The sequence below is a fragment of the Pteropus alecto genome, unplaced genomic scaffold (genome assembly GCF_000325575.1).
Source record: "Pteropus alecto unplaced genomic scaffold, ASM32557v1 scaffold313, whole genome shotgun sequence".
In the NCBI taxonomy this organism is placed as follows: domain Eukaryota; kingdom Metazoa; phylum Chordata; class Mammalia; order Chiroptera; family Pteropodidae; genus Pteropus; species Pteropus alecto.
Genome location: NW_006434832.1, coordinates 1,991,243 through 2,003,378, shown reverse-complemented (window position 1 = coordinate 2,003,378; position 12,136 = coordinate 1,991,243). Strand labels below are relative to the sequence as shown.

Genomic DNA, 12,136 nt, shown 5'->3' with positions numbered 1-12,136 from the left:
CCTCCTCAGCCACCTACCGCTGCGTCCCAACGTGGCTGCCGCTCCCAGCCAGTTCCCCCTCCTAGGGGGCGGGTGTGGCCCTCTGTCACAGAGCAGCATGGCCTCCTATCCCAGAAACCAGGGCCACACCTACCTAGTCATAAAGCTGTGCCATGAGGGCCCAGGGCATTGCTGCAGAGCACAGGGAACTTCTCAGGATCTTGTCCCTCAACCCTGGCTCCGAGAGAGAGGTCATCTGGGTCTCTGCTCTCCGCCCAGCCCCTCGTGGGGCTGGACCAGGTAATTTGAAATAAGAGGTGGGAGGATGGGGTTGAGGATCCCAGCCAGAATTTGGGACCAACTTTGCCCTTACTCACTGGGCAACCTGGGCAGATGCCTCTCCTCTCTGAGCCTGTTTCTTTAGCTTCAAAGAAATGAGGACATTGGACCAGAGAGTTTCTAAGACTCCTGGGAGCCTCGACCTCCATGATATCAAGCACTTTTGTTGTGCTCTTACTAAGTGCCAGGTAGTTGATCTGTCCTCATTGCACCCTGCACAGAGGTATTACTAGATCCACCCAGCCCAAGACTGAGCTGTCCTTCAAATCCATGACCCTTTCTATCGGTAAGTGACCGGAATTTCATTGCCAGCCTCCCTTGGAGTTAGAAATGGCCACATGGCCGTTTCTCGCCAATGGAATTGAGTAGAAATAATGTGAGCCTCTTGGGGGTCTGGACAGAGACTGCGGGCTCTTTGTTTATCTCTTTTCCTTGTTTCGCAAGAGGCCAGTGACAATGCAGAGGAGGAAGGAAGCGGAAAGACCCGGGTCTCTGGACATATGCATGTGGTATGGGATGCTCACCGCAGATGGCGATACGTTATCTTCCTTAAACCATTGGATTACGGTGGGTCTCTTTGTTACAGCAGCTTAACCTCATCAGAATACCCCCACGTCATGGGTGAGTGAACCGGAAGCTCAGAGAAACCCACCCCACGCGCCCCAACCCAAGTCCCCCAATCCAGCTCTCACACCGGACATGTCCCTTAGGCCTTGGTCTGTCTGGGGAACTTAGCATGTCATGATCGCCACTCAGGTTTTACTTTCTTCAAAGCACTTATCGCAGTCCTAGGTTTTTGCTTATTTACGTGTTTCCTTATCGATGTTCTGTCTCCCACCGGCTGAATTCCATGAGCACAGGGAGCTTATCTATTCTATCTGCTCCTGGATTCTGGAATAGACAGTGATGCGCAGGAAAATACGTGTGAGATGTAGGAACGAGCGACCCTATTTTACAGTAGCAGGGACCAAGGCACAGGGCAGTGAAGAGGCTTTTCCAAGGTGACACGTGAGTGCTAGAGATGAGATCGAAAGCCAGGCTGTTAGGCAGTGGAGCTTCTGGCTAACCCAACTCCGCTCTGTGCCATGTGGTCAGGGGACTGTGCAGTCAGCCCGCTTATCTCAGGTGAGTGGGCCTGGGTGGGAGATAGGACTATTGGAAAAGTCGATTCAAGGAGGGGAATCCTTAAAAAGTCATCTGCATACTTTACACGTTGTGTTGGTTCCTTGGGCTGCTTTAGCTAATGACCACAAACCGGTAGCTAGAAACAAGTTTATTCTCTCAGCCTGGAGGCTAGAAGTCTGCTATGAAGTGCATGTTTGTGTGTCCCCCCAAATTCTTACCTTTAATCTCGAATCCCTATTATGTCATGAGAGTGGAGCCCTCATGAATGGGATTGGTGCCCTTATAAGAAGAGACGCAAGAGAGACGAGCTCACTCTCCATCATGTGAGGACACAGCCAGAAGGCAGCCAGGAAGAGAGCGCTCGGCAGGAACTGAATCAGCCCCTTGATCTCGGACTTGCAGCCTGCAGAACTGTGAGAAGTAAATGCTTGCTGTGTAAGCCACTCTGTCTATGGTATTTGTTATAGCAGCCCGAGCACACTAAGAAAAATCCAAAATCAAGGTGTCAGGAGGGCCGAGCTCCCTCTGAGACTCTGGGTAGAATCTTTCCGCATCTCTTCCTGATTTTGGGGGTGGCTTGCAGTCCTTGGCATTCCTTTGCTTGTGGCAATATCACTCCAATCTCTGCCTCTGCTGCAAATGGCATTCGTCCATCTGTGTCTCTGTGTCAGTCATATTGGCTGAGGGCCCATCCAATGACCTTATCTTAACTTGATTACATCTACAAAGACCCTATTTTCAAATAAGATCACATTTACAGGTACCAGGGGTTAGGAGTCCAATGTGTCATTTTTGGGAACACAATTCAATCCATAAAACACATTTTATTTTAATTTCCAAGGAGGGAGCATACAGTCACTGACCTTTCTTAAGTCCTCTTCTTCGACTATGGGACCATCCCTTGCAGTGTCAAGTTGCCTGCTTTGTGAAATCCATACCAATGGGTGACCATCTCCGAAGTCCAGCCTTGGACCCTTCGAGGGGGAGGGCGAGCTGAAAGAATCTTGCAAAGTGGTTGGCAGGTGGAGCCATGTCGTCTTTGACGATCTCCTCCCACCCAATTACTTACATCTGCCTCACCCACACCTAATTTGACAGCTAATATTTTGTATGACTCAGACTGCATCTTTCGAAACATTCAACTGAATTTTCATAAGGAAGAACATCTCTCCTTGTTTGTGTACTTCTGTTTCACCTGTTACTATAACATTTAATTAGATTACAAAACAGTAATTACAATGACAAGCGAGCTGTCAGAAACGCGTTAGGGAACACAAACCAACAATGGTGAGCGCACCCCACAGCTGGCGCGGGGAGAAGGGGCAGGGCCCAGGGTGGGGGCTGCCAGCGGCCCCGTCAGTGTGCTCTCATTGCAGAGGGGCGACAGGTGCATCGGTTGGGACAGTTAAGGGAGATGAGGCTTACACAGTTCTTATTTGTGGGTAATGGTGTCTAGACTGGGTGCCTCTCTGCATCCAAGAACCCAGATGTTGGAGCACAGTAGGGCAAACCAGCCCCTTACTGAGTTCTGTGATAATAAAACTCTTTCTGGCCCCCCAGCCACTGAGGTTCAGTCTATTCCCTCACTGGGAGCCCTGCTATCCACTCACGGGGTCTCCAAAGACCAACACACCTACTGGGATGGCTATTATCAGTAACATGGATTATAACAAGTTTCGAAAAAGATGTGGAGAAATTAGAATCCTCATACATTGCTGTAAATGTAGTTTGATGCAGCCACTGGAAAACAGTTTGATGGTCCCTTGATAAATTAAACGGAATTACCATATGGCCCAGCAATTGCACTCTTGGCCATATACTCAAAAGAATTGGAAAAAGGTGTTCAAACAAAAACTTGTATGTAAATGTTCATAGCAGCACTATTTACAATAACTTGGAATTGTCCTTCAACTGATGAATGGATAAATAAAGTGTAGTTTATCCATACAATGGAATATCATCTGGCCATAAAAAGAAAGGAAGTTCATATATGGGCTACAGTGTGGATGAATCTTGAAAACATTACGCTAAGTGAAAGAAGCCAGTCACAAAAGGACCGATGTTGTATGATTCTACTTTTATGAACTCTCCCGAATAGGCAAATCTATGGAGACAGAAAGCAGGTTTGTGGTGGCCAGCGGCTGGGGGAAGGAGGAATGGGGAGTGATTGCTTAGTGGGTTTCCACTAGGGTGATGGAAAAGTTCTGGGCTACATAGTTGTGACGGTTACACACCATCGTGAGTGTATTTAATGACACCGAACTGTACACCTGAACGTGGTTGAAAGGGTAAGTTCTATGTTATGTGAATTTTACCACAACTTAAAAAAAAAAAAAAAATACCCAAACCAACTCCAGCCCCTGCCAGGGGCACTGTGCTCAGGGCTCATCTTCGTTCTTCTACTGGCCGCTGCAGTTATTTCTAAATAATGATCTCATTGGTGTTTCCATCATACTGGGAGCTTTGAAAACTATGCATGGCCCAGGCCTCTCTTGGCCCAAGGCTGCCCAGTAGGATCCGCAGGGGTTGGTGGGCTGTAGAGGGTAGGGAATAGGAGCCGATGCTCTGAGATGAAGCACGGTCAGGGCTGGGGACGCTGGGAGGCTGGCGGCCTATGGCCACCCTGGAGGCCGGGCAGGGTTCATTCGGGGAGTGCGCTACGTGAGGCCCAGGCTTTGCAGGTGTCAACTGCTACATCTAGCTTTGTCTCTGAATGCTGTTTGTCCACAAACTAGGGAAACTAAAGAATTTCCCCAGGGAGGGTGTTGGAGGGGGCAGGGGGACAGGGAGAGACATCCTACAAAGAAATCCTGCTGCACCGGGGTTAAACGCGGTGGGGAATAAGCGAGGCCAGCCTAGGTTTGCATCCAGCCGCTGCTGGGTGCCCTTGGGCAGCTCTCTCAGCCTCTCTGGGCCTCACGTTCTTCATCTGATAGAGGAGGATAAAAGCCCCTGCCCCAGAGAATGGTATGAAGAGCTGAAGACATCGACATGTGAGGGGCTCAGCAGCGCCTTGTGCCCAGTAAGTACTCAATCAATGACAGTATTGCAGTTGGTGCAATGCAGAAAGCACCTGCCCCCACTTCGTTTGGACCAAGGGTGGCGGTTGAGTTTGAAGTCAGGGGACTGGATGAGGAAACCCTCACACAGGCTGGGCAGAGCCTGGGTGGGTGCAGAGAGACCCTCGCAGGCTTCTGGTGACCTGGGCTAAACCGTTTGAAGTTAAGCGTTGTTTTGAGGAGTGGCGGGGTAGAGGCTGTTGGGAAGGCAGAGAATGGGGTGTTGGGAGCCAGGATGGACATTCAGAACCCTCGTTGCTCTCACCCGGCTGGACTCAGCAGCTGGACACTGGCTAGGTCATCTTTAGACAGGTCCCATGTTCTCCTGGACACATTCTCAATCAGACGATCTGAAACCCTGAGGCGTCTTCATGGCCCCATCCCCCAAAGCTGCTTTATCAGTCCTGGTCCCCCAAACCGAGACCTAGTGACTTTAGTCAACTCAAAGCCCTGGACTTTGAGCCAGAAGACTGTTGATCTCAGGGGAGTCACCAGGCCTGTTTCCTTGGCTATAATATGGGCTGGTTCCTGTCTCCATGAGCTGGTTGAGGATTAGATAATAAATGTTCTAAAGGATTTAGTGGATTGCAAAGTGATCTACAAATGCCCATAATGAAGGTACTATTATCTGGGTTCCAAAATCTCTCTCCCTTCCTTTTTCCCAGATCTGACTCCCTCCTCAGTCCAGGTCCCAGGGGTCTGACCCAGTAGCAGCTGAAGAGGTCAGAGGGGAAGCCGAGGACCCCAGGGCAGGGATCTGCTGTCACACTTATGAAGGTGGGAGGAGCCCAGACTGCAAAATCAAAACCCTGCACTGTGGTTTTTCCTTCACTGCTGATCTGTGCCCATGAGGGAGAGTCCCCAGGGAAAATCTGCTCAGCTGGGGTAGTTTTAGAGGACTGCAGCCTCTGGGTGTGATGTGCAGAAAAATTCTTCTGGGCTTTAGAGAGAGGCCCATGCTGCCGTGACCCCCACTCTGCAGCTGCCGGACCCTCCCCACAGCATAGTGACGTGAATGTCTGTTGGCCCATTGCACCCCCACTCAGTCCCAGAGACCTCTTCTCCTGCCCCACCTAGAAGCTAAACCTCAGGGCAGATGACCCTCAGAAACCATCTGGGGACCTGCCTTCACCCTGGCCCTGGAGCCCAGAACACACACTAGCCACGGAAGGGTTAAACTCTGGGCGCCTACCCAGCACAGGAGCTGAAATTCTTTGGGACCCAGATGTTGCCAGATGTGCCTGAAGCCGCTGTTCCACCCTTAAGTCTCTAGATGGGAGGGGTCCCAAGGCTTGTCTGGACCAGCCCCCACCTGCATAGGGACCACCCCCCAGTCCTCTACCAGCCCTCGGGCTCACCTAGCACCCCATCCTCGATGGGTGTGTGAGTGCTATCCGGTTTCCCAGCCACAGAGCAGCCCTAGCACTGAAAGTGGCCTTCGTTTCTCTGTGGGACCCTCTCCACCCAGCCCCGGCATGGTATAGAACTTCACAAATGCTGGTTGAAAAGATAAATATCGTTGTTTACATTAGCCACCCCCATCTCCCAGCCCTGCACCCCAAAGCTCTGCTCTGGCTGTCCAGTACCTCTGGACGTGGCTGGGTCCAGTGAGAGCTGAGTCAGTCTGTACCTAAGGTGTAAGCGATCATCTGGCTGGTTGCCCCAAGGGCCACTTGTTCTGCTCCAGGGGGCAGAGAGGGGCTGAGGGGTCCACCCCTTCTCTTCTTTTGGCTTAGCTAACAGTGCAACCCCAGGGGCCACTGAGGGGTCGCGAGCTCCCTGTGACCAACAGAGGGGTTGCCCAGAGGCCAGGTCTCTGAAGCCAGAAGGCTGGATGGCTTCAAGTATTCTCTGCCCTCTCAAAGGGAGGCTGGCTTTGGCGGGGGCACACCTTGGCTCTTGTTCACCCTCCCACCCTCCATCTCCGGGGACAGGAGGTCAGGGAGAGGGAGCCCATGTAGCCAGCTGGGTTGTAAAGGTCCAAGGGTACAAAGCAGCAAGGCAGGGCATTTCTGGAGGCAGTGCCACGGGGCCACGTGAAGTTCTGGTGGCTTGGGAGGATTTCTAGTGATGTGGCCTGATGCTTGATGGTGCCACGGATTTCTACTGTCTCTAGGGCTCTGACAACGTGGCCTTGGTTCTCAGCAGTGTTGGAAGGCATTGCTAAGGCCTTGGAGGCATCATCATGGTGGTTAGGATGCTGCTGCGAGAGTTTCCCATGATGCCCATGGGGCAGCGAATGGCCACCACAGTCGCCAAGAAAGAAGCCCCAGGTCTCCACTGTGCTAGTCACCTTGTGCTCTGGGAGAAGACATTTCTTGCAGGAACTGCTGTGCTGCTTTGGATTTCCCGGCTCCCCATTCCCACTCCATTCCCAGCCCATTCTCCAGGGAGGACTGGGGCAAAGGGGAGCCACAGGCCCTGGGCCCAGCCCAGTCAGTCCTACAGGGAATTTTCCATTCGTCCCGTGGCCCAGACTGCAGCTTTTCTCATCAGCCTAGAACTTCTGCTCAGCCGGGGACCAAGGAGGGGCCTCCCGGGCCCTGGTGCCAGCACTCCTGGGGGTACAGGGTGTGGGAAAGAGCTGGTCCCTCCACAGACAGGGCAGTTGGCTGAGCCTGACGACCATCTTCTCCAACATAGATCTCGGGGAGCTGCTCCATGGCCCCCAATTCAGACAGCTGTGGACTGCTTGATACTATGAAAGCTGACACGGGTGGGGGAGGTGGGGATGGACATGGCGCGGGCTACTCGGGCACGAATCGAGTGCTTGTCCTGCCATCGGTGCCATCTCTTCCGGATGGCCGAGCGGACCTGTGGGCACAGAGCAGAGCATAACATCTGAGCTTGGATCTTGGGACCTCCGCACTCCCCCAGGGCTGCCATAAGCAGCTGCACAGGTGAGATGCACAGGGGGCCACACAGGAGGTGGTGACATTCACGTCTTCGACACTGCATATTTGTTGGGACAGTTTCCTCAAGTGTTCTGAGGAAGGGGTGCCTTTTTCTGATCCACACGAAGGTGCCAAATGGCCTTTGGCAGGAAGAACTCCTACCCTCAACCCACATGCAACCCCTGCCCCGGGGCTCAGCCCCTCCTGGTTTCCGATACCCCACTTCACAGACTCATTGATGAGACTGAAGTCCCAGCTCTTCCATGCCGACTGCTTATGAGAACAAAGGAGAGGGCTCGCCACCGTGGGAGCAGCATGGACAGGTGGCAAGGACCCTCCTGGGGCTCCCAGCAGCGTCCCCATAGGGACCTGGGGGCAGGGAGGAGAGGGCCGGCATGCGGAGAGCAGGAGGAGGCTACAGACCTCCTCTGGTCCCAGCAGGCCTCCCGCCATCCTGAGCCCCAGCCCGGGGCCCTTACCTCGCTGTTGAGGAAACAGTAGAACACAGACACGAAGAAACCCTAGGGTGGAGGGGGAGGCGGATCAAAGGACTGGGGGTGTGTGGCCCCACCGCGCCTTCAGGCCGCCCCCTTTCTGCCCCAGCCTCCTGCCCCACCAGGCCTCTGCCTGGGAGACGCCCACCCGAGGGGGTGTGGGGGTGGCCAGGCCGAGTGAGGGGCGGGTGCTGTACCTGGAAGGACTCCAGGAAGGAGTTGAAGTAGATGAAGACGACCCGGGAGACCTCGTCCTCCCCGGGGTTCACGAAGAACAGCATGTACGTGATGCCCAGGAGCGGGAGCAGCACCAGTGTGGCCTTCACAGCCTTCCTGGGGTGGGGGGGGCAGGTGGGGATACCCAGAGTCACAGCCCACCCCAGAGGGTACCGGAGTGTGGGGGGGTGGCAGCTCCCAGAAATGTCTGAGACTGGGAGGTGGAGCTGGGGCTTTGGGAGGGACTGCCAGGCCTGGAGGGGGACCCAAGGGTGGGGGAGGCAGGACCGGCTACCTGTATTGAATGGTCTCAGATGTAGTGGACGCCCGAAGTTTGGTCATGAGGATGCGAACGATGTTGAAGAGGAAGATGAAATTGATCTGCAATGTGAGCACACAGTGGGACGGTGTGGGCGGACAGGTTGGGGACTCAGCCATCTCAGGTCTGGTCTTGGTCCTCCCTGCTGCTCTCCCTCTGGCTTCATTGACACGTTCCTGGCCCTGCACCCCCACCTCTAGGCAGAGGGATTCTCCGGGGCCACAGTAAGCACTGATTGTCCCTCCCCACTGTGCCCCTCTCTCCTTTCCCCCTGCCCAGGTTCTTACCAGCAGGACCAAGATCATGGGGCCCTGGTAGATGTAGTCGGTGTATACCCCAGGCCTTTTGCCAAACCAGCACCTAGAAGGCCACAGAGGGGAGGAAGAGGCGGGGTCATCTTCGCCTACTCTGGTGGCATGGGGGAGGGGCAGTGCTTGGCCGGAAGCCAGTCTCTAGGTGCCTCAATTCCAACCCTGGCAGAAGGCCAAGCCCCTTGATCCCACCACAGTGCCTCGGGTGCCCCATCTGCAGAAAGGACAGCGTCCTCTATTATGAGATGTAAAGCTGAAAGCCGGCGGGGTGGCGGGGAGGACATCGTGAAAAAGACCACTGAGTGGAACAGGCATGAGCTCACCACACCACTGCTTCCCTCGGTTCCCACGGTGGCTCTGGCACATGCCCACTGGTGGTACCTTGCCCTGTCTCTGTCATGAAGTGAGCACCCAATGGCTAGCAATCTCCGAATCTGTTCAGTTGTAGCCTGAACAACCTCGAGGCAGAGATTTCATAGGTTCCACCTGTCGCAGGAGGCAGACTTGCATTGCATTTTCCTGAGTTCCCTCCAGCAAGCTCTAGGGAGGCCTGAGGAGTGGGCAGGGACGGGCACACAGGAAGTCCTACGTCCTTGTGCAGAGAGGATGTGTGGGCATGCATACCCGCAGTGTCTAGGTCTCGTGATGCTTCCATAAACCAGAACTGAGATTTTTATGTGAAACTTCTTGACTTTTTAAAGACTGGCAACAAATTTAAGTTTTTAAAAAACACTGTGCAGACCAAATGTGAGCTGTCTGAGGCCCACTCCAGTCCTTGGTCTTGGGTCTCAAGTTCGATTCCATGTCTCACACCTGGCTCCCTTCTGCTGCAGTGTCAGCATCTTGCCACAAGGTGGGGCTCCAGAGTCATACAGAGGGACTTCTCCCGCTCAGGCACCCGTTTCCCTCCGGGATGTATACAGACACATACACACTGGGCAGCTTTGGGAAACCTGTTCTTTCTCTCCTCCCCGGTACTCACACCCACGCCTGCATACCTGGAGGCCCAGGCACCATCGCCCAGGGTTTATGATGCTCCTGCTCTGGGACCCAGGCCCCCAGTTGTGTCTGTCAGCTGGCACCCCCTCCTAGCCCAGGTCCCCACCTCACCAGCTGTGCAAATGTAGAGAGAGCCAGCTAGCCAGAGTCAGAAAGGATCTTGCCCTCATAATATGAACATAATTTTTCAGGCTCTTTGCCCAGCCCCGTGAGGTGGTAGTGGCCACCTTCCTCTCTATGATAGTGGGGAGGAATCGTCACTGCGATGGAGGCCGCCTGGAACCCTGGTCAGACCGGCGTTCCTGAGAACGCTTTGGCAGAGAAGACCCTGGCAGTCCCCTGCGTGTGTCCTCTTTTCTGCCCCTTTCTCTCAGTGGTTCTCAATCTTAGGCGCATGGTAAAATCACTTGGGCGGTTAAAAAAAATATCCCGGTGCCCAGGTCACACACTCCAGACCAACGACATCGAAACCATCAAACATTACATGGCTTATGGAGGTCAAGCCTGAGCATCAGTCCCCGTCCCTGCCCACTCTCCAGACCTCCCTAGAGCTTGCTGGGGGACTCCGATGTTCTCCAAGGCTAAGAACCACTGCGGCAGACGTCTAGGTTTCAAAGGCAGCTGGGAACACCTGAGTCTATTGAATAAGGCACCTCAGGACTTCAGAGCTGGAAGGAGTCTCTGAGATTGTCTGGAACAATTTCTATTAAGTCCATGGAATCTTTTGAATCTTAAAAGTAATAGAAAACATTTATATAGCATTTACTATGTGCCAGACACTATCCTAAATGCTTACTATGTATTCACTCATGTCATCCCCACAACCACTCTCTGATAGAGAGACTATTATTAGGATGCCCGTTCGTAGATGAGTAAACCGAGGCACACTGCAGTAATGGGCCCAAGGTTGTATAGCTATTCAATGACAGAGCCATGATTCAGAACCTGGGCAGCCTGGTAACCCTCACGGGGCTCTGCCTGTTGTGAGAGCCGCCTGTCCAGCCCCTCCTCAGGCAGAGGGCTGCGAGAGAGCCTTGGATTACTCGAGCCGCCCGCACCCTCCCTTTGTAGATGAAGAAACTGTGCCCCTAACAGCGAAGGTGATGTGGCAGAAGGTGCTTAGGGAGTGTCAGGCACAGCTGGGCTTGAAAGCCTGGACCTCGGGGTTCAGGGGCCCTGAGGGCAGTGAGGGGAAGGAGGTGACTTACTTCTCGTTGTCGTAGTACAGTTTCCCAATGGCCCAGGCCACGATGATGGGGAAAGGCACACCTGGGGGAGAGACTGGCTATCACAGAGCCCATCAACGGAATCTGGGGGTGCAGGGCCTGGGGGACCCCAGTGCAGCCCAGAACCTAGAGGCAGACAGGGGTTCCCAGGGGAGAGCTCGGACCCACTCGTCCAATGTGCTTCCTTCAAGATACTCCCACCACCTCCTGTAGGCACAGAGAGCTGTGGTGTGCACCCCACCACCCCAACCCGGCCCTGCAGCCAGCTGGCCTGAGTCGGGGTGAGGAGGGGGCAGCCAGGCTGGCAGGGGGACTGGCCCACTCACCCCAGCCAATGCAGATGAACATCCACTTGCGCAGCCGGTCGGTGGAGTAGGTGAGCACGATGGCCGTGTGCAGGTAGCACCCCTCCCCGAACATCCAGAAGAAGTTGGTCACGTGGAAGTAGTTGTAGGCAGCTGTCACCAACCTGCACCAGCCCTGCCGCCCCACCCCCACCAGAGATGACGGTGAGGCAGGGGACAGGGTTAGGGTGGCAGCAGCATCCTACCTTGGGCCAGGGGCCTCCTCTCGGCAGAACAGGGCACACCCCTCCCCCCGCCCCCCGCTCCAAGATGTGTTCCTGTTCTATGCGCCCTGAGGCCTGGCCCCGGCCCCTTCTCCACCAGGGCAGTCCCACCTGGACCCCTTTGACCCCAGGCCTGCCCCTCCAGGACACACCACGTTGCTCTGGTGGACTTCAGGGCTCATAGTGAACTGGACCACGAACCACGTGGCATTGCGCAGGATGAAGGCTGAGATGAGGTTCCAGTGGATGATGTTTCTCAGGCACCGGATGCTTCTGGGAGCAGCAAGGGAGGGTGGATGAGGGAGCAAGGAGAGTGAGGATGACAGACAGGTCACCAGCATCACTCCAGCCCAGGTGTATGGTGGGGAAACTGAGGCTCAGCATGGGGCTGACTGGCTAAGTCACTCTGAGAAGGTGGCAGCAGAGGCCCTCCTGATGCCCCGAGGGTTCTATCCTACCTATGGCCCATCCAGACCTAAGTCCCAGGCAGAGCCTGCCACAGCCAGTGCTTCAGGACCAGAGGCTGCCTGCTTACTGGGACCAGGGGCTGCCTCTTCTCCCGTGGGCACCCTTCCCCTCCCCGTAGATCCGGGTTGAGGGTCAGAAA

The 12,136-nt window shown here is 54.6% G+C and overlaps 1 protein-coding gene across 4 annotated transcripts in view; it reads right to left on the bottom strand.

The window, feature by feature from the left end:
* Window positions 1–6,750: 6,750 nt before the first annotated feature.
* CRHR1 (corticotropin releasing hormone receptor 1) overlaps window positions 6,751–12,136 on the bottom strand; it is a 43,973-nt gene continuing 38,587 nt past the window's right edge. For 2 of the 4 annotated variants that reach the window (XM_006910160.1, XM_006910161.1), the window contains 8 exons: window positions 11,682–11,802; window positions 11,288–11,441; window positions 10,944–11,004; window positions 8,713–8,785; window positions 8,402–8,487; window positions 8,088–8,223; window positions 7,876–7,917; window positions 7,176–7,316 (listed from right to left, as the gene is read on the bottom strand). In XM_006910160.1, coding sequence (XP_006910222.1) covers window positions 7,176–7,316; window positions 7,876–7,917; window positions 8,088–8,223; window positions 8,402–8,487; window positions 8,713–8,785; window positions 10,944–11,004; window positions 11,288–11,441; window positions 11,682–11,802 — 814 coding nt within the window. Of the gene's footprint in view, window positions 7,317–7,875; window positions 7,918–8,087; window positions 8,224–8,401; window positions 8,488–8,712; window positions 8,786–10,943; window positions 11,005–11,287; window positions 11,442–11,681; window positions 11,803–12,136 lie in introns of all 4 variants that reach the window. The other 2 variants (XM_006910158.2, XM_006910159.1) reach the window with 2 other exon arrangements.